General features: G+C 40.5%; 1 protein-coding gene across 1 annotated transcript in view; it reads left to right on the forward strand.

Moving 5' to 3' along the window:
* Positions 1-22,862, forward strand: part of COBL (cordon-bleu WH2 repeat protein) — a gene marked incomplete at both ends in the record, with an annotated part of 183,717 nt that overhangs the window by 122,553 nt on the left and 38,302 nt on the right. The window contains one exon of the mRNA XM_081996446.1: positions 11,677-11,989. Coding sequence (XP_081852572.1) covers positions 11,677-11,989 — 313 coding nt within the window. The remainder of the gene's footprint in view (positions 1-11,676; positions 11,990-22,862) is intronic.

The raw sequence follows: 22,862 nt of genomic DNA on the forward strand, positions 1-22,862 counted from the left end.
ATAAAAATGCAGACAAATTTTCCCTGTGGGGATTCATCCCATGCAGGAGATACCTGCAGCTTTGCATTTTAATCAGTGAGCGGTCCGGTCCTGCTCTGATTGAAGTCAGTGGCAAAACCCAACTGCTGAAGTGGAAGCAAGATCTGATTACTAGCAGTGCAAAATATGAAAGGGGAAAATTAATCCAAGTGGGTGTTCAGATGATGACCTATTTTTTGCATCAGGCTTACTGTTCACTGTAGCACCAGAGATGACACAGCCATTAACATTTTACTATCCACAAATCAGTACAGAGCATAACATCCAGTTACCACTCTTGCATGTTTGAATTTCTTCCTCCTGGTATTTCAAGTTAATAGGGAAGGAGAGCCCCAGGGCAAAGCACGATTGATGAGATAATTGACTTCACAAGAAGACTATGAAAGCATGGGCCAAATTCAGCTCTGATTTCAGTATTCCCATCTCTGCTCATGTCTGAAATAATCTGATCTAGTCCATCTGCTGTCAAAGAGAAGTGGTGGCATGACAGCAGAGCTCTTCTGTGAGCACTTTGTTCCCCACCTGTCCAATATTACTCTCCTCGCTAGGCTCCCAGGGAGAGTTTCAGTGTGCACTGCTGAAAAAGATAACCTCATGGCTAGAGCATGAAGTGGAGTTCATGATACCCTGCATTTGATTCTTGCCCCATGCAGTGCTTTCTTGGCTATGTCTGTGTTACTGGAAAAGAAGTCTGTCTCTTGCCATCCTTCTATACAATCAATTGCCTTTATGGGCTTCTGCAGCGTGTCTGTGGCTCTTTGCTGCTAGCATAGCCCCAGGGTGCCTGGCAGTGTTTTAGGTGGTGAGTGTGTTTGGCAGGCACTGTCCTGGCCTCACTGCCCTCGATTTGCCCTCATCCCAGCACAGGAGTCTGGTTTTCAGAGTGCCTAGGAAACGTCCTGTGAAAATGGTACAATTCCCCTGTGGAGAGTATCGCACAAGATCTTCAGGGAGGTATTTGGTGTACTCTGGTCCTCAGTTTCGTTCTCTGCAAGAATAATTCTTTCTTCACTGGGCAGTTTCAGAAAGCAAAATAATCTTAGTATGAGAAGTGTCCAGGTACTCCAAGCAGTGTCTCTCCAGGTACATGCTTCTATTGATATCATTGGACATCTTAACAGCTGTGAGAAATATGATAAGGGAGTGTGAATGTGCAGTAAAATGTATAGTAACTAAACTCAGAAAAGGAGCATGCTTTTCTAGGTTAAAATATTTCTAGAAATGTAAATGCCAAAGTAAACCAATAGCCAAAGTGTATAGGAAACGCCTCTTTTTGTTTGAACTTTGGAGAGGGAAGCAGGTATTCCATTGATCAGGAGGTCCAAGAGGAATCAGTTAATGTACATCAAAAGACTTCAGAGTAGAGCTTTGTGCCTTTATAGCACAGAGGTGTATGAAAATGTTTTCATATCTATATCTGGAGCTAGCTGCTGCTCATCTTCTGTGAAGGTATTTACGTTATTGCTGGTTTGGCTGAAGCATGTTTTGGCCAATTTAATGGAGTTATTTTGTGCTGTCCTAATTGTAAGTTACACAGGTGGCTTGTGCATGAAACATTTAATTTTCTCAGGGCTCTGTCTGACTTCAGATGATACTGTAGATACTATCCTACACAAAGATAGAAGGTCATGTAAGGGAAAATGAAGGATGCACTGATGGGGGAACTGGAGGGCAACATCACAGATCTGAATGGACTGAGGTGCTGTGAAGATGGATAAGAAAAAAATCTACAGGAGTGATGAAATCCCATTTTGTTAACCACCAGCCTGGAGTTTACTCTTAGCTTTTGGTATTAAGCCATTACTGCCTAGTAAGTCTGCATTATTAGGAAGGTACTAAAATTATTTTTTCTCATTTGTGCAGCAGTTCTCAATAGGAGTGCTTATATGCCCAAGGCAAGTATACTTTGTTCCCATAAACAGAAAGCAACTGTTCAGATTTTTTATTTTTATGTGTATAATACCTAATGGCTTCATTAATAGATAGCTTATTACAGATTCACCTGATTCTCCTCCACTCTTCCTAACCTTTAAATCACTTTTAATCAGAAACAAGTACACGACTGTGAGTGGAATGGTGTCTCTACAACAGAAAGAGCTCTTAAGTCCCACAAGTGTGTGTGTATGTATGTTTATGTGTGTTTGGTTTAGGGTTGGGTTTTTTGTCTCTTCTTTGCTGAGTTTGCTGGCAGCTAGTCTCTGGGGAAGGAAAGTATAATTACAGTGCGAAAGTGTTTTATGTTTTTCTCCTCTGGATTATGCTAGAAATATGAAACTGTAGTAGAGATTTTATGGAATTGTTAACAGACAAACTAAGGAAGAGAATGAATTGATAGAACAGAGTGCACAAGGGGGAAAGATGGTGAAGTTTAAAAAGAAAAATTGAGCAAATGGTCTTTTTTCTGTGGTCTTAAAAATCACCTAATAAAACATTGGTTTATTGCATAGGTGCACTAATAATTTCTGGTTTTAATAATTTTAATATCATATGCTTTTCAGGCAATTTTATAGAGTGTGTTCTCTAAGGTGGCGCATGAAAATCACCTTCACAGTCCATTTGTTTGGATTCTGCAGTGTGCTTGAATGGAAGCTGACCACCTCTGTAAAGGATACAGATTGCCAAAATCAATCACTTAAGACCAGCAAAATGTGGAGAGTGGTTTGTTTCTTCACCAGGTCCATTATATTGGGCAGTCTCTGGCTTTAAATCTAGATTTTCCTTTCCCGCAAAGGCTTCCAAAGAGCCCCATGACTGATCATGGTGTATTACCAGTGTTATGACTGATCATGGTGTATTACCAGTGTTACACATGGTGATTGATGAAGTGCAAGTCTGAAGCTACCTATTATATGCTCTTAAATATATTTCCATGTTATCCTGCTCCTCTAACCTACATTGTCTGCTTGTTCATAGTCTTTTTGAACTGCGTGGATTAGGCACACTGCCTCTCTCCTCACACCTAAGTAAAGGACCAACTAGAGGCAGGAAAGCACCCTGGGAGTCGTTCTAGCTTGGTGTTAACTTCAGATAGTGAACACCAGGAACTGTTGTGAAAGTCTCCCCATCATACTTTATTGTGTATAAAAGGAAATGAACAACTCACACTACTGACTCATTTTTTAAAATCTATCTTTCTCCAAGCCAAGTGACAACGTGCTCCAGTTAATCAAGGAAAGATCTACTTTGACACACGATCCTTTCCCTGTCAAAGAGAATTTTGCTCTTCCTGTCGCTTTTGTGACATTTGATCCCTTCGAATAAGGAAGGCTGCTTACTGGCTATGGTGTGGACTTGTCAGAGCCTCGAAACAAAGCTTTTATAAAAAGCAAGGGACTAGTAAGTTCAAGAGAGTGCCAAAAAGGAAAGGATGAAAAGCACTTTATCAATAGCAGCAGCATTCTAGGTCAAATGGGCTTTGCAGAGGTCAGAGAGACTTCTTCAGTCATTGAAGAAAGGATTGTGGGAAAGAAATGGGGATAATAAAGTCCAGTATGTTAATTTTCTCCAGTCTGAAAATCTGTATTGCATTAGTTCAGAAATTTTCTTTTGTTTGCTTATTTGGCAGGTGGTAAAAATTAAGGTCTTAAATGGCAGAGGGTAGCAGACACGTACTTGAAGTGGTAGTTTCTTCTGAGTCTTTGGAGAGCCAGCAGATAGTCTTACCTAGTGCTGTTCTGAGAGAGACACTTCACAATAATTTTCAGCATAGGTTTAAAAAGAAAATCAAACATTAGTGCACAGATGTTCACAGTTGCTTGTACATAGAAAAAACAGTGGAGGGATTGGGATACTCTTCAGTTCTCACTCCCTGGCTTGATCCTATCTTGTATTGCCTTTGGTGTAGGAAACACCATTGCCAAAAAACCTTTTGTAACGTTACAATACCTTTGTGTTCTCATATCAACAGCACACAGGTTTAACCTCAAGGGAAATGCTTAGCTACCTCAAATTGGTAAGTCAGGTTAAATCAGACCACATTGCATTTATTTTTCAACCATAGGAGAGTAGGTCTAGGTAGCTAAGTTAACTGTGATTAGCTTGGGATGAACTGTGGAAATGCTGAAGATTCACAGGGTGTATCTAGTAACACTCCATATGTACCTTTCTGATGATATGTCTGGTGAGACATGTCCTTTATGAGTCTTTTAATTTTTGCTATTGGCTAGCATGTAAAGGAATGGGATTTACTTCTCTTTGCTGGTTTGTGCAGTAAAAATTACTGCAATTAAAGAACCTGTTGGAAAACATGAGCGTTGAGCGTAAGACTAGGAAGGAGACTGAAAATAACTCATTATGTGAGAACTGGAAGTCACATGCAGGACTGCGTGTGTCAGCAGCGTGCCCTTATGATGATGAAGCACTAACCACAGGCTGGGTTGCACTAGCAAGAGCATAGGCAACAGATCAAGGGAAATGATTACTCCCCTGTACTTGGCTGCCATGAAGCCACATCTGTGTCCATTGTCCAAAAGTGGGTTCAGTTGTGAGTTCTGTAGAACAAGATTGTGACAGACCAGAGCAGAGGCAGCAGAGTCTAGCAGAAGGCATTGAAGAGGTACATGAAGGTCCTGAGGCAACAGGGCTTGTTCAGCCTGTAGAAGGGAAGGGTAAGGAGAATTCGAATGCTGTCTTGCATCTGAAGGAAAAGGAAGAGCGAGCCAGACTCTTCTCTGAGATTCACTGCAAAAGACTTAGGCTGCAACAGTGACAAGTTGCAGCTAGAAAAATTTCAATTTGGCATAAAAAAAAGTTCTTTATGGGGAGAAGCATTAAACATTGCCCAGGGAATGATTCATGGTTTCTCAGAGAGGTAGAGAAGTCTCCGTGCTTGGAGATTTTCAAAACTCTGCTGCTCAAGGCCTGAGCAACCTCATCTAAGCTGGAAGTTAGCCTTGCTTTGAGGAGCACGTTGAACTAGGTGACCTCCAGAGGTTCTTTCCAAATTAAATTATTCTGTGATTCTGTGACTTAAATGAGCTGAGCTGACATTAAGCTGCTCTACATCCTCATTTTGGAGGAGGGCTGGAGCTGCAGAGCATGGCCTTACCTTCAGTTTCTGCAAGTTACAGGAATTGGGAGAGAAAGAGTGCCTCGGAGCTCAATCTGTTCCCGCACTGCGCCCATGCTATTGTTAATGTATAACAGTGGTCATTTATTTTCTCTCCGTTTCTTTTAACAAAAAAAAAAAGTATGCATGTAGACTCAAATATGCTAAGCAGCATATTGGATTAAAACAGTCTTAATTGCGATAAATAGAGAGATATAGAGAGAAGTCCTCCCATTCTGTCATGTGCTTTAACTGCTCACTGGTTTTTGACAACTATCTCTACATAAAAGTTTTTGTTTCGATGAGCAGAATGAGTAAAATGTAACGAGAACACATTGTACCTGTGTGAAAACTCTTAAGCTAATCCTGTGTTGTCCATTTTCATAATTGCTGTTAATCATTGCCATAATAAATGTTTTCTTTTCCCATTTCTTCCACCAGCCTTCTTCCAAGTGTGTGAAAAAATGTACACTTTTTTAATACTGGTCTTTTGTGGTGGTCTAACTTTTTACTGCCAATACACATAATTAGAGCAGTGTTTCTTTCTCTTGCTAGAAGTTTTAAGTACTGTCAGTGAAATAATTATGTTGTAGTTTGGGGATCATTATAAGAATTAATATTCTTTAACATCATGAAGTTTGTAATATTTTTTACAACTTCATTGTAATAGACCATTTGAAGTACAGCAAAGCAATTTTAGTCCATGAAAAGAAAGTTTTTTGGCAGTGGAACAAGTGATGAAAGAAATTGGAAAATAATTACCAACCTCTTAGTAAGAGCTCAGAGGAATTAGAGGAACTCTGCATCTCTCAAACCATTACAAAGTTCAGATTACTCACCATGTAGGGGTTAATTCAACTGTTTCCTCTTTAAAAATGCTTTTGGATATACTGTTTCTGTCATTATCGAATGTGACAGTAATCCACCAGCAGCGCTGTAAAACCAGAAGGTCACCGCACTTAGTGAACAGTTGTAGTCTGACAAGACTTACGCTCTGTGCCCAGTGGATTCGGAGGGAGCGATGGCTTGGGCCTTGGTGACTGATTTTGTAAGTCTGAGTAGGATATGCGTCTTTTGAACACTTAGGGCTGATTCTGATCGCATTCGAAGTCGGTGGTGGTTATTTTCATAGTAGAAATCAAAGTTAGTATTTTACCTGTGGTAGTCTTCACCTATTGAATTAAATCTTCATTTCTGAAAAGTGCTGATTAGCATTTAAACCAGGTGAGGTTTATCTGTCTTCCCATCATTGGCATTCTGTATGAGTAATGTGTACATATATGCACTATCAAACTGCAGGAGTGGAGATATGACTCCTCTAAACTCGGAGTTCAGTGTTTTCCTAATTACTTACAGCCTATTGAGATTAAAGCAACAAGATCTCTTTTGTGTTAAACAAGAAGCTCACATTCTTTACTGATGAGCTTCTCTTCTTTCCCTCTTCATGATCACCGACAACATTCTTGCAAACAGACCGTCCTGGTCCCTCCCCCAAAGAAAGCCTTTCTAACTTGTGGTTGACCTAATTGTGCACCAACAGTGCCGCCGCTAAGCAGGGGAGGTCCCTGGTACGGCATTCACTTGGGCTTTGCGCAGGCTGGGACCTGGAGCAGGACGCAGGTAAGCAGCAGTGCACAGCATTGAGGGACACTCTCTAATTTTACTTGTGGATGAGATGTCCCACAGAGATTTCAGTATGACTTGGAGACCACGGGCCAAGTTCTACACCCCTTTCAATATCACACCCCACCTGAAGCCAGTGAACGGGGTCACATGTTACTGAAAAAAAGATCTTGGTGGTGTTAGAGGTATAGCAGTATTTCAGTAATATATTATCACTGGCAATTGTTATTTGTGTGTCCAATCCTGGAGTACTTGCTGAATATTCTGTCTTAACCTGATGTGTCTACATCAGGTCTTGAAGATCAGAGCCGGTATTGATATCTTTTTAGTGTCATGACAGAGAAGGGAGAAACAAATGTTGAGATTTTTCTTTATTCGATCAACAAATAACCTTAGTAGCTGCTGTCATTGTGATCACGCTGTGCTTAGTGTGTGGTCATTTTCTGCATGTGCACTCCCTCTGAGAAAAAATACGCAAAAATCACAAGGCAGAATCACATCTACTACTGTGCATTACCCAGTGCTCTCTGTGGAATTAGAAAGTTCTAAAAGATATTTTCTGACTCCTGGAGTCCAGACCACTCAGTAAAGTTGAGGTAAGCTTTTTTCATGTCATGTATCATTACCCAGTAATGCCCATCAATCTGCAGTTTGCACCAGTGGAGACTTAATCAAGCGTGTAGAAGGAAGAATAGATTCTTACTTAATCATCCAAGGATGGCTCAACTTTACAACAGAGGTATTTTAGAATCATAGAATCATGGAATGGTTTGGGTTGGAAGGGACCTTAAAGATCATCTAGTTCCAACCCCTCTTCCATGGGCAGCGACACCTTCCTCTACACCTGGTTGTCCAAAGCCACATCCAGCCTGGCCTTGAATACTTCCAGGGGTGGGGCATCTACAACCTCTCTGGGCAACCTGTTCCAGTGCCTCATCACCCTCATAGTGAACAATTTCTTCCTTATATCTAATCTAAATTTACCATCCTTCAGTTTAAAGCCATTAGCCCTTGTCCTATCACTATATGTCTTGCTAAAAAGTCCCTCTCCAGCTTTCTTTTAGAACCCCTTCAGGTACTGGAAGGCTGCAATAAGGTGTCCCTGGCGCCTTCTCTTCTCCAGGCTGAACAACCCAAATTCTCTCAGCCTTTCTTCAAAGGAGAGGTGCTCCAGCCCTCTGATCATCTTCATTGCCCTCTGCTGGACTTGCTGCAACAGGTCCATGTCTTTTCTGTGCTGAGGGCCCCAGAGCTGGACGCAGAACTGCAGGTGGGTTCTCACCAGAGCAGAGTAGAGGGGCAGAATCACCTCCCTCAACCTGCTGTTCACACTTCTTTTGATGCAGCTCTGGATATGGTTGGCTTTCTGGGCTGCAGGCATGCATTGCTGGGTCATGTTGAGCTTTTCATCAACCAACACCCCCAAGTCCTTCTTCTCAGGGCTGCTCTGAACCCATTTTCCACCCAGCCTGTGTTTGTGCTTGGGATTGCCCCAACCCATGTGTAGTACCTTGCACTTGGCCTTGTCAAACATAATGAGCTTCGCACAGGCCCACCTCTCAAACCTGTCAAGGTCCCTCTGGATGGCATCCCTTCTTTCCAGCATGTTGACTGCACCACACAGGTTGGTGTTATTGGCAGTCTTGCTGAGGGTGCACTCAATCCCACTGTTCATATTGCCAAAACAGCACCGATCCCAGTACCAACCCCTGAGGAACGCCACTCATCACTGGTCTCCACTTGGACATTTAGCCATTGACCACAACTCTTTGAGTGCAACCATCCAGCCAATTCTGTATCCACCGAGTGGTCTGTCCATCAAATCCATGTCTCTTCAGTTTAGACACAAGGATGTCATGCAGGACAGTGTCAAATGCTTTGCACAAGTCCAGGTGGATGATGTCAGTTGCTCTTCCCTTATCTACCAACACTGTAACCCTCTTGTAGAAGGACACCAAATTTGTCAGGCACGATTTGCCCTTATTGAAGCCATGTTGGCTGCCACCAATCACCTCCTTATTTTCCATATGCCTTAGCAATAGTTGCCAGGAGGATCTGCTCCATGACCTTGCCGGGCACAGAGGTGAGACTGACTGGCCTGTAACTCCCCAGGTCTTCCTTTTTTCCCTTTTTAAAAGGCTGAGGGTTCCCCTTTTCCAGTGCTTTTGTAGTGCTGCTCTTAGCTGAAACAAGGTTGTTAACATGACGCAGAACCATAGAGTCGTGTTTTATGTGTGTGCTTTCATGTTGAGACGAGTAGTAGTGGCAATGAAAATGGTTTGCCTCAGCCAGCAGCTCTGTTCACAGCCATGTGTTAACAGTGTTAAATAGATGTTCTCAGTGCAGATAAAAGGTTAGGGAAGTGCTTTGACAAACTGATAGGCTTGAAGAAAGGGGGACATTTTGGTTGATGCTTGATCACAGGGACTTTTCATCGTTGAATAGAAAGTTGTCTTTCTGTAGTTCTGTGCTTCAGGACAAAACTGCTGTTGAATGAGGAGGTTCTTACGTTGGACTGGATGATTCAGCTGCTGAGATCCAGACATAACAGATAGTGATCAGTTCGCACATGGACCCTGATAACTGTTTTTTGTTTTGTTTTTCAATATATGGGAAGAACAGGCTGGGGGATGGAGATCCTGCCATAGAGCAGCTTGCTGAATCACATCAGAGAGAGACTCAAGTAGTGTTAGCTACAGTAGGAAAGTAGGGCTGTGTGACCAAAAGGATCTAAATCCCTGAGCAGAAAGATGCAGGAAATAGTTGCAGGCAGGCGAGAAGAGGATGAGGAAATGAGAGAGACAGCTAGGGAGGAAAAGCCTACCATCCTCGTGTCAGGAACTGGAAGTAGGTACTTGGTTATAAATTACTATGCCAGCTATAGGGTGGAGGTCATTTACGGCATCCTGGTGACAATAGATGCAGCCTGTGTTATATAGAGGTCTCTTTGCATCAAGGTATACTGCATTGTGCATTACTTCAAAATCTTCCTGTGTGCTTCCACTCTTCCACTTCCACTCTTTAAGTTGATATCTTTGCTGTCCTACTTTGTTCTGTTTTTAACATATTGTATCTTTCACTAATGCTTTGGTGGTGGGTTGCTACTGGGATTTTTTGTTTATTTGAAAGCCAAGCAGGCCATAGACTCTTACCTGTTTGTTTACTGTCTATTTTTGTGGGGTTTTGTTATTTGGTGTTTAATATCAAATTATTCATGTCTTTCCTTGATGTTGGTGTTTTCCTAACTGTAGTTCTGTCATGAGCATACTCTAATCCATTCAGTGACACATATTTAGTTCCTGTAATTGCCATTTTTAGATGGAACAATTTCAAGTATTAAATCTGGAACCTAGAGCTACTGTTACAGAAAATAAGGTCAAAAAAATAAAGTAACATTACTTCCAAAGTCACAATAGAGTCTTTGGATCATCTTACATCATTAATATCAATGCTTGACAGCACTTACAACTTTAATCATGATTTGTAACCCTCTGAATTTTATTGCTTCTGCTGTCAGAAATCAATTTCAGTCCTTAATGGCACCTTGTAACCTCAGTCAAGGAGAATGTTGGTTTGATTTTTATTTTAGTTTTATGCAAAGCTTCACTGCTAAGATACACCCTTACAAAATTATTTCTATGACATTTTTTAACACAGTTGTTTTCACTTCTCTGACTAAAAGAAAATACTTTTGTGTATACAATGTGATACAGAAGTAGTTCTCTCCATTGATCATTTTTCTTGACTTGTAGCTTCATGTATGCTTCAAAAAGTTGTAGATTCTGACCCTAAAAAACAGTGAAGCGTATGTTTAATCTTAGTCACACTTGTAGACCTAGGACTTCTCATATAATTAAAATCCACCACAAGTGTCTGCAGGATCAGACCATAAACCATTATTTAATCTTCCTTTTGCTTTCTGAGGTTGAAGAAGAGAATGGAGCACACTTATAATTCCAAATTAAACATTTAGATTAGTCTTTATTGATTCCTTTTGATCAAAAGAAGTGTTTGGGCTTGATTCTGTCTTCAGTCACTCAATAATTTCACTCACTGAAATTATTGACCTTGTTGGGAGTTCCCCTTTAATGGCATATTTGCATGACGGAGTCTAGAGTTGTACATTACTTAAGGTAAATAACAAAATTGTATTTTTCACCCAAATTAAAGCCGAAACAAACGAAAACCCAGCTGGCCCATAGAAACCAAACTAAAACAGAGTATGAAAAATTGTGCTGTGTCTAATCTTCCCTCAAAATTTGCAACTTATAGTAGAGTTAAACATGCAAAGGGCATATCCCTTGATCTCCTGTATAAATGACTTAATGTTGGAAAAGGTTCTGCTTTAAGCATAGTAGTGTCTACTTTTTGGTACACTTACTAGTAGATTTTGTATGCTTTGAAAAAGAGACAATTGTTATTCTCCCACTTAATGCATAGGAAATCGAAGGGTGGTAAAATAAAGTGACACCCAGTGGGCCAGCAGTAGATCTAGTTTACCATTTCGGTGTCCTGACTGGGAAATGCTGCCCATTTTTACCTGTATGTAGACTTCTTACTGGAAACGTCATGATCTGTTTGGCACCATGGAAGAGGAATAATGAGATTATGTTGTCAGAAGCAATAACAGGAATGATTTCTTGCACCACATCATTTAAACTTTGATCTAATTCCCCAAGAAACTGTCCCTGGAAAGTTCTTTCTTCATAGCAGTAAGGAAACTGATATGAAAGTTATAAAACCCAAACTCTGCAGGACAGGCGTAGGAAACCACCTTACTAAAAGCAAAGGGGGACAAAATTTTTCTCACTTTTCAAGTAATTTTTATCCTATATACAAATATTGAGCTCCATCCTACTGTTTCTAATGCATTTCGTGGTTTTTTCCAATTACAGAGGAATAGCTCTCTGTGTTTGATGTATGTACTGATGACTTTCAGCTAACTTTCCTTGCTATATTTTATTTAGAGAGCCTGCTGCCTACACGTGATAATGTTTATGTAGTGGATGACACAGTTCTGGAGCTGTCAGAGGTAGAAGAAACAGCATCAGAAAGCAGCTGTTTTGCATCTGAGGACACCACGGAAGACTCGGGTGTTGTGAGCTCCCCATCTGACATTGTATCTTTGGATTCACAAAATGACAGTATGAAGTTGAGAGACATCAAGCTGCTCAATGGCTACATGGACTCAGCTGAGGCAGATGCGATGAGTGGCACAGAGTTGTGCCCTGTAAAGAACGCCTGCTGCGATAGCGTGGGATCTGACAATGCTCCACAGAGGTAAAAATTTATTTGCAACCAGCTCTTGGAAAATACCTTGCATGTCCTCCTCATTTAAGAAAACCAACTTCTACTTTCTTCTGCTCTTTCACAAACCAGTACCAATGCCAAGTGACTCCTCCCAGTGGAAAGCTCACTGCCAAATCCCCTCCAGTGACATACTTGTAGCAACAGGCAAAGGTCACTTTTCTGTTTGAACTTGTAGTTACATTTCTTGCAAAAGACCGCTGCCCTCCAGAGTTGATTTCTCCAAGAAGTCTGAAATAATTTTGTTACAGTTTGGTTTATTTAGCAGTTCTGATAGCATATAAAGTGCTTAAAGTGTTACTATGTTGATCTAGAAAAATCACATGCAGGTCATAAAATGGGAAATTCATAAAATGGAAAAATCCAAGCCACCGAAAGCCAGGTGGAGAAGGATTGTATTCAGTGAAATTTGGGGATTGGTTTGTGGATGTGTGCATGCATATGTATGTTCACCTAATGTTAACCTCCACTGGCGCTATACCTTGGGGGGGGTGTTCAGCATATTTCCTTTTTTTTTTTTTTTTGCATAAACAAACATTTCCTGCAGTTTTTGCAAGAAAATACGAGAACCTGGAATTTAACTAGAAACTGCGTTCAAGCACAAGTGACTCTGACACTGTTTGTTTGCCAAAACTCACATAGTTGGTGGCAGGGCTGCAGAGGGAACCCAAAATTTATAGGACTTTGCAAATACAAACTGGCCAAATAGGAAGCTGTGCCTCCAGCAAGGAGGGTGGCCTACTAATACTGACAGGGATCCACTCTGTGTGATGCTGCAGAGTCATGGGACAGGGGCCAGAAATTCCTCTGAATTCTCAGTTGACACAAAGTCTGTGCTTTCTGGTCTGTCTCCATTCAGCTGCTAATCTGTAGCCCCTTCATAAGAGCATGTATCATGGCCTAGTTATTTCCTTCCACACATTTCTGAGGGAAAAATTCATCTTGGATCATGCAGTGGGCGATAAATTAGGCCAAAGTCAGTATTTAACCTATTGGAATGATCTCAGGGCTTTTCTTTATCCATCAATATCAATGAGGACAAGATCAAGCCTCACTTAGATACTTGCTCAACAGTATATTTTTCTCGTGATTTGTCCTTTTACAGTTTCTTAAGTCCTGATGCAGTCTCTGTTTGGAGGATTAGATTGGCAATTAACATTTCAGACCTGATCCAAAAAAGTAACCCATTAATTTCAGTAAACATAGATTGGGCCTTGTAAGATAACTAAGCAATCCCACCTTTCCTCAAAATGTAGGATCTAAACTGGTTAGGGAAACACACACGCACATTGAGTGGCAGGGCAAGAAGTTACCATAATGTTGAGCAAAGACATCAAAGCAAAGCCCTGTAAGAACAATCCTAATCAGCAAAAAATATTTTGGACTTTTCCTGTTTTTTTAGTCAAATAGAAGATTGACCACAGGTCCTTAAGTGACACACTCCCTCTTCGAAGTCAGCATTCTCTCCCACTTCCACTTCAGGCAAAGATATATATCCTGTACATTGCACTGAGATTTACCTTTGCCACACAAACACACAAGATTTTTAATAGGAGGAAAGAGTGCACATGGAAGAGACAATGGGACATTTCACAAGCTGGCCAACAGGACTTCTGCTCAGAGGTCTTGCTGAGCCGAAGGAGTGGAAGCTAGAAGGATAGTGTGGTGCACTTCCCATAGCGATCAGGGAGGTGATTACTCCCCCTGCTCAGCAGCTGTGAGGCCAGTGCTGTAGTACCACGTTCAGTCTTGGGCCCCCAATTCAGGAGAGAGATTGGCAAACTGGAGAGAGTCCAGAGGAGAGCTACTGAGAGGGCTGGGGTGCTGGAGCACATGAGGTACAAGGAAGAGAGGAGGCAACTGTGTTGTTCACCTTGTAAAAGTGATGTGGGTAAAGGAGGGACCCGATTGCAGTCTTTCCCTAAACAAAAAGAGGTCTGTGAGGCTTCTCAGGGATGCACAGTGAAAGGACAAGAGGCAACCATCAGCAGCTGCTGTAAAATATAAAGAGGAAATTCCTCAAAATGGGAGCGGTTAAGCAGTGGAAGAGGTTGCCCAGAGAGGATGAGGAATCTCTGTGCCTGAAGTCTCTCAGAACTCAACTAGATGAAGCCTTGGGCAGCCTGGTCTGAATTAGAAATTAGCCCTGCTTGGAGCAGGAGATTGGGCTAGGCTTCCAACTTAATCTTTTCTGTGATGTTATCATGCTATATATTCTGTATTTTTCTATTATGTCCATAATTTCAAAAGAGTGGTTTTAGACTGAAATATGAGACAGTTATTGTTGTTTGGGGAGTGTGGGTATTTTTCATAAAATCTATTTATTTTTTAGGCCCTGGGACAGCAAATAGCTTCAGATCAGCAGAAACTTCACATTTGTCATTTATTTTAATCTTATGTCAGCAACCACTTAGATTGCCACAGCAGCAATGCTGATAGTAATATTTTTTAAACTTTTATGCTCTGAATGTACCAGTAATATTTGAAGGTAAATCCAACTCCACTCCTAACCTACGTTTGTAAACAAACCAGCTTTGAAAATTGTGCTCATCTAAATCCTTTTGAGGTCAACTTGCTATGTTTTCAAAAGCTACTTCCTAAGTGTAGAGGGTAGAAAAAAATAAGGAGGTTTTTAAACCTATTTTATGAAATTCTTGTTTTAGTGGGATGTAAATCAATTCTAAGTACAATTTTGAGTACAGCCAAATTTGGAGGACATCAGTTTCAACTTCCACTGTCAGAAGAGCTGCCACCCCACTAATAAAATCTGTTGGAAGCTCTGAGATCTTATGTAGTTCTTGTGATGAACTGGCTGCTTTCAGGACCAAACCAGCCTTCTAAATTCCCATACAAGTCAAAGTTCGGTTCCTGTTAATAACTGATACCAAACTCTACAGAGTTTTAAATATGTTTCGTAAGCTACAAAACTTAAAGGAAAATTTTACATAGTTTATTAATTCCTCTCTATCTTCTTGTAGTCCATGTACCAAGATCTAACTCAATTCTAAAAGGAAGATAAGAACAAAGGAACTGGGAGAACATGTCGCTATTGTAAAGTAGCAGTGGTTAGCAGCAGTGAATCCTTGCGTCTGAGCTCCACTGAAGCCAGAAATTGTATTTACTGACTAATTTGGCCAAGGCTTGGGAAAAAAAGATTAATAAGAATAATGGAAATATTTAGCTTGTCATTTTAAATTGTAAAGCTCACTAAAGCTTGGGCTTTTCACCCAGTGAAATAACTAATTCCTAGGAAATTATAATGCTGTATACTAAAACGATTTTGTACTCTGTGGGCTATGAAAGGTACCCTTAACAGTGGAAGCAAATTATATTTGGATTGTGAAGGGCTATCAAGAAAGTCCAGGTGGTATTTTGCACACGCACTGTGCAGAACTGCAGCGAAGAGCAGAACCAAGTCCACAGTTCTTACCTAGGTCTGTTACAGAGGCTTAGCCGGTGCTCCAAGAGATCAAGACTATTTTGTCATGTTGCTTAATTTGGTTAACTGTATGGTTAGTTTTAACTTCATTTTTCTTAGAGTTTCTGGAATTGTTTACTGGGTGGCCTGGTTGGTCTCTGTGTAGCTGAAATGCCTGATAGCATCAGAATATCACAGCAGGGTCTGAACCTTACCTGCTGCTGAAGTGAAAGAAGGTTGTGAGCATTTAAGGGTAGAGTCTTCAACATGCAATAGGTTTGTCTGCACATAGCAGCACGATAGTATGGCCGGGTCAGAAATGGCATGTACCACGGGCTTTGTACACACAGAAATGACAGCCACGGCAGAGCTCAAATCTCGTTCAGTTCCCAGAGCACAGGAACAGAAATTTCTAAAAGAAGGTCCCCAGATTCCAGGGTTTCCAAGCTGGGGTCTTTCCTCCATGATTTTGTTTTCCAGTACATGGGAGACACTTGCAAGTGCACTTTGTTTTGTTTTGTTTTGTTTTGTGATTCTTGTTCTAGCAATCTTAATCGAAATACACATATTAATTAGCGTGTAGAATATCAAATCAAACGTCAGAACAGTGTAGTTCTACCCTTGGCTCTACCTCTAACCTGTTTAACCATCTTTGTCTCCTTGCCTCTGATATCCCCTTCAGCCACTGACTGTTTTTTTACTGTAAAAACCATAATGCAGCTATCATATCTCACAATATGTTTGTACAGTGCCTGGTGGAGCAGAATCCGGACCTCAGATGGAGGTGCCAAGGGCTAACCCCGTATAAATAATTGACTACATGCAACGTTTGGCTGTGAATGTTTTAATATTAACTGCTGACTGAACACTCTACTACATAGTTCTCTTTCTTCATATCCTTCCTTACGGTTGATTTCTTTGTGTTATGTATCTGTTCACCAAATTTTAATATATAGTGTTAAATGAGTAACAAGAAAACCACAGAGAAGCTGAAATGTTGCTTATGTAGCAGTAAGTACATCTCATGATCTCACAGTGTTGCAACTCTGTCCTCCCATACCCCCTCCTTTCCCATCCCTTGTATGGTGTCATCACGCAAGCTCCTAGGGGCAGGGATCAGACAATTTTATATGCCTATAAAGCATCATGCACACCTACTGTCTGGAGCTTTATAAATAATTACACATTAAAAATTATGTTAAAATAATATTATTAGGGATGCAAGGTCACGCGCTCAAAGTTAGGTAACATTAATATTAAGGCTGTCTGTGTAACCTTAGATTCTCTCCCTTTAACCTTAATTCCCCCCCTTTTTGTGCAGTATGATAAAGTCTGTGGTTAAAGTGATCATACTCTATTTTGTTTTATTTTCTTTCTAAGTTTCAGAGGTCAATTAATAAAGCAGGTATACCACTGTTCAGTCTCAGTTCAAATTCTCTTCTGGAGACAGGACGATTTAATTTCCTATTGCTCTTTTTATCTTACTCGTCACACTAGTATCCGTGTGCCGTGCAGACTTTAATTCGTTTCTCTGCACGGTACTCATGTGAGATGAAAAGGTGGCATTATCCTGTTTTAGAGAAGGAGAGCTGATGCACAGAGAGTCAAGGCAGACTGCTGACCGGTTAGACCACACAGGACCCCTTTCTTTAGAGGACTGAGCATTAAATAGCATTTCATGTATCAGAATGCAGGTCTCCTTTTCCTTCAAGCTCTGTTCTTGGAAGATATTTAACCATTTTGGCTGAAATAAAATAATAGAATGACCATGTGCATGATAAAAATTGTTGCGTTTGGACTGCCACCTAGCAAAGATGTATAATTTCTCAAAGTTATAAGCAGTTGAAATCAGGGTTTTAAAAGGAGTCTTAAGAGTGAGTGGTTCCACCAGTCTCTCTCAGAGCAGGAAAAACCTTTAAAATACAAAACTTTTTTTAATTTTGAAAAGGTTTTAAATGTATTAAAATATTTTAAAAATAAAAGTTTTTTAAAACGTAAAGGGAACTTGGCAGTTATAAAGCTAAATAAATACAGACTTGTCTGGGACAAAAAGATAAAATCCCTTCCAAAGGTCTGAAAAGGGATTTTCCCCTCCCTTGGGTTTCTGTTTCAGTAGCCATGAGAGAGGAATATTTTTTCACGTACAGCTAGTGGAGAGCATAGGGTGGGGGTGGGGAACCCGCCTGAGATCAGTTCATGCTGTGGATCTGGACAGGGATAATCCCATTTCCTCCCTTTCTCTTGGGAGAATTTGTTACCTTTGGCTCTGGTTGGGGTAGTTGAAGCTACTGGGAGGAGAAGAGTCCTCTTCGATACCAACTTGAGAAATACTCACTGTTTGCTAGAAAACTGTTAGGGTTTGTTGACTTTAAAACAAAAGCTGGAAAGGATAGGGGTACGTGAACTTGTTCTGCTTAATTTTCAGCCCATTCAAATTCAAATGTTACAAGGTTTTGTAATTCCACTTGGGAAGGACAGGAGGGAAAGAGAAGTCAGTAGCTGGAGAGAATTCATCGATGAAGCTGGTCAGAGAAGAAATATAATAGTGAGTGGCAGAAGGCAGGCAGGAAGGAAGGAGAGAGAAAAACTGTAATGAAAAAGCAGTGTAATACGTATTATATATACCTCTTTTTGCACAGACACATTCTATATAATTGCATATCACATAACTATCTCTGAGAAATATGGGAAAGATTTATTCTGTTATTTCTCTATGGGATAGGTCTTATGTTAGCAGTGTAGGCAATGTGTTTTACTTTTTTGAAAACAGAAATGTAGGTTTAAGGGAGAGGAAGGTAGAGAAAGGGTTAAAGCAACACGGAGAACTTCAGGGATGAAAAATTACTTAATTAAGACCCAGATGTCTCACAGATTTGCAAGCCTCTGCTTCTTACATAGTTTTGCTAATTTCCTTCCTTATCTCTGGCTTTTCCTTTCTCCTTGTTGCAGAAAAGTCTTTAAATTTGAATACTCTCATGCACTTTTTTTCTGTCAGATCTTCATGGAGGGAAGATACTAATGATATCATGGTTAAGTAATAGATACAGTCGTTACAAAGCAAGAATCTAGATTAGCCTTTCTGTTAAACTCATCCACTGGAAAAATGCCATCCACTTTGGAGCTGTAGGATATTTTACATTTTAGGAAGCAGCTTGGGTTGCTAAAGGTGTAGTGCTGGCTTCCAGGAGAGAAAGACTCTGCTCCTTGCTCTATTTCTTAACTTCTCTTGGTTTACACAGAAAAATATTTAACCTCACTATGCCGTCTTTTAACTTGCAATGTTACATTGCACAGGTGATGTGGCTGTGTTAGGATTTAAACCACTCTAGTCCCCTTTCCTGGCTATTTCTGGCAATGCTGTCCTGATGCAGGCTTTCCTGTTGAGAAGCTGTTGCCAGAGGCCAGTGCAAGGAGCGGGGAGCAGGGGCATGCTTCCAGCTGTATAGCAACTACAAGCTGCTTCTTATGCAGCAGGACCCTGGAACCAACATATGTCTGGGGACTCTGGAGCTTAAATCACCCTGGTGTATAACAAGTTTAGAGATTACTAGCATTAAAACACAAAATGATACTAAGCAAAAGCATTTTCATTTACTTTCTATTTAGATTTTTGACCAGTAACCATGAAGGAGGACTGTAAAAGGACCATAAATCCACCTGCTGCTGAAAAATTACTTCATTTTCTTCCTCATCTATATTTGCAAGTTGTTATTATTAATTGGGTGGTATTACATCTGAAGGTGCTACTGGACATGTGTGTTCTAGGATTGGAAAATAGTTTAATTCAATCTCTGATGATTTTTATTCAGCAAAGATATAAATGCAGTCTAAAGACCTTTGTAAGTTTGATGCAGTCCCACAGAACTAGAAACAGAACGCAAACTAAAAAACTTGGAATGGGTACCTTGCTCTCAAAAAGTATGTGCAGCTTTTTTTTATTGCTCGTTGAAGAACATATAAAGCAAGGTTATCTGGCATTCAACAGAATATGACCATGGGCTTTTTCCTTTTCCTAGTTGCCTGCCACTTTCACAAATCTTGCATCAAAGACAAGTGATGACTTTGCTATCTAACCAGTTCTAAGTTGGTTGTTCAGTGTACAAATTTTGCATTTTAACAGGCTTTGGTCATTCAAACATTAAAACATTATGCTCACGTTCATAGGAGGCAGCAGAAATGGAAAATATCACTGGTCAGGTCATACCTTAGGTAACCAGAAAGTCCAGCACTATACTAGCTGCTCTCCTGGTGCTGTTATGTTCCTTCTTTGGAAGGAAATAGAAAAACATTATCTAGCATAAGAAATGCAAAGAATGGAAAAATGGTGCCTAAGATTTTGTAAACTATTGGTTAATCTGGAAAATAGTTATCTCTGCTTTTGAAGAGTACTTTGCCGCATCACTCACAAAAACAAATATATAAACACTTTGAGTTTACTTAATGCCATTTTTCTGGCCTGGTTGAATAGAAAGTTGTATTAAAAAAGCTTCAGCCATACTTTCTACAACTTAAAATTGTTTAGCACCAGCCTCTTTTTTAACAGCCACCTTGGTATATACCCAAGGTCGAAGCATTTCTCTTTCCAGCATTTGTGTAAGAGGAGAATATTGTGGATTCATTTTGAAGAGGACAAATTTGGATACATACAGATGGGTTAGTGTAATTCCCCAGTATCAGACTGAGAAGGCTATCAGAGCTGGGAAAAGGGCCCAGATGCTCCAAAGCTCAGCCTGGACTCAGCCTGGAGTAACCATATCAGCTTTTGATATTGGTCAGTCCGTGTTAGCTCTCACACATGTGAGAAGCTGAATGCTTTCGGCATCCATTGAACTGCCTCGTAGCAGTCACTACATCCCAATGTGTGCTACTGCAGACAGGTGTGCCTGTCTGGATTTGACTCTTCCTCAGTTCCTCGTCTGCAGTTTACATAGGTCTGTGTTGTATTTAAACAGTTAAAGTGGGAGTTCTGATCTCTCCCTCTGGTACCATACATGAGGCTCACCAGAACTCCTGAGGAGTGCTCCAAGAGACTCGAGTCGGTTTTATCGTTTGCAGACCCCCAGGTAAAGCTACTCTAACTATAAAAAAATGGCAGCTTCTGTCATTGCAAATCTATTGTCTTACCACTGGTTTGGGCTTCTTTTTAATGCAGCACTTCCAGCTACGTTTATCAGAAAATCTTCTCTCTTTCTTTAGAATGTAAACTTTCTCATAAATGTCCATCTTCCCATGGCATTCATTTGATGAAATGCTGCTCTAAGTTTCATTTTGTCTCCAACTGCGCAAATAACTGCCGAGGAATAATTATGCGTTGTAGCCTGAGCTCAGTGGAGGCTGTACTTTAGTAGTCACTTTGCTCCATTCTGTGCTCTTGCACAAATATCTGCTAATCTACATAAGTAGTAAGTGCACAGGCTTCCAGGAACCGTGCACATTTGCTGTTTTGGGCTTGAGCTAAACACTCACCAGCGCTGTATTTTTAGCGCCTCACATTTTACCAGAAAGGCAGTGTAAAGGTTATCAAGTTCTTCCCTAAGCCAAAAAAAGTGTGTGTGAGAAAATACCACTGGTAGTGTTTATCCAGAATGTAAAACATGGTATCAGAATAAGTCATATTTTTCTTGGATCCTGGCCAAAGCAGAACTGTCAACAAAAGGGAAGTGTGTAGGGTTAGAAGGGAAGAAGGCTATGAAAAAAAATAAATTAGAGGCTCTTTTGTTTTCCTTTCCCAAATACTGTTGTGAGAAAGAGTCATCTTAGGCATATTTATAAATCATGGTAGCTACTGGAAACTACCAGACCTTCACCTCACAAAACACGTATCACATTTTAAATTACTGATGCTAAGAATTTTCAGAAGAGCCCTGTGATTAATCTATACCTTCTGGCTTGCTTTGTAGGTGAGTTTGGAGATGAATTGAACAATAGCTCTTTTAGGAATTTGGAAACGCAAAAGAAAAGATCTGCTTTTTCTGAAGCTCTCTCTGTAAGAGCGAATAAGAATCCTTTCATTTTCACTGCATTTCTTCTCTTTCCTTCAGAAAAATCCTGTGAATTGGATATTATTATCCCAGTTGTCTAGATAGGAGATTGAAGCAGAGATTGAGAGGCAAATTATGTACAGGCACTGCATAAGTGCACAGAGGATAATGAAAGAGACCTCTGCTGACTGTTGTGCCCATCAAGAAGATAATTTTACTATAAGGATACGTTGAAAGTTTCCCATTGATTGACATGAGAAAAGACCTGGTCAGTGCAATGGACCTGCACTGCATGTTTGGAGCCCAGGAATCCCTGTTCCAGTCGCAAATATCTTTTCCTAGATAAATTGCCCATAAAGTTCTCAAGCCAGTAGTTCCTATTATTTCCTGGGGAAAGCCCAGCACAGACAACCTTACTAATACAGATTTTGGCTGTATTGTAGAACAGTCGGGCAATAGAAGGAAGGATACAATGAGGTATCAAAAAAGTGGTGAGTTGGCATGGCCTTCGTGAAATGAGGTTTTGTTCTCTGATAGATACGGGTTTACACATTTTTCTTCCAAGGTTTTGGAAACAACTTCTTCACAGTAGCTTAGACAAAGAGTCTCAACGTGTGTCAGTAATTTGCTTCCAGCTGTGTACAACTATTCCACAAAATCAGCTTTGTAAAGAAGAAAGCAATATTTGCCTTCCACACTGGATAGACCTGTTGCTTAGCTGGTGCACAGTTTGAGTGATTTCCCATCGAAAATGCTCTCTCTGAGTTTGCAAAGAAATTGTTTTAAAGTGCACTCAGAGGAGAGCAAGTATTTTTTATTAATTTTATAAAACTTTCCACTGCAAAGACAGTATGAAATTGAGTCAGTTCATTCTTTCTGCCACTTTCAAGTTGAGAGTTTTGCTTACCAGTCTTCTCTTCCAGTCCGAATGCTGCAGTAGGTTTAAATCTTCTTGTCAGATTGCTCACGTGAGTAATCTTGCTGATTTGTGTGTGTGTGTGCACTTCAGGGTACAGTAGGACTGCAGTCTTAACAGTGCCAGTTGTCACTCTGGAGACTGATTCATGCCACCTTTCTCTTAATCCATCGGGGAGAGAACTCAGTTTACCATGATTCTTGAAGTGTGGGTGCTGAGCCTGAGCATCACCAGTTCACACTGGCTTCTAGGAATGTTCAGGGACAGTCAAAGATCATATCAATGGCAAATGTTGGAATAAATTGTATTCAGTCACAGAGCACTGTGTCTCTTCCTCTGTATTCAAAAAAACAATACAGATTTCCAGTTTAGGAAACCACTTAGTATGTGGCCATATGTAGCCTTACCGTCATGAATTCATCCCACCTGTATGTTCAGATACACAAGGATGTGCATCTGAAAAATGTTTCAGAAGGCTTCCTTACAGGTGTGTTTTGCTGTTTTCATTGATGCTACATACATGAACTCAGC

This window comes from Phaethon aethereus, assembly GCF_964289735.1.
Source record: "Phaethon aethereus genome assembly, chromosome: 2".
NCBI lineage: Eukaryota > Metazoa > Chordata > Aves > Phaethontiformes > Phaethontidae > Phaethon > Phaethon aethereus.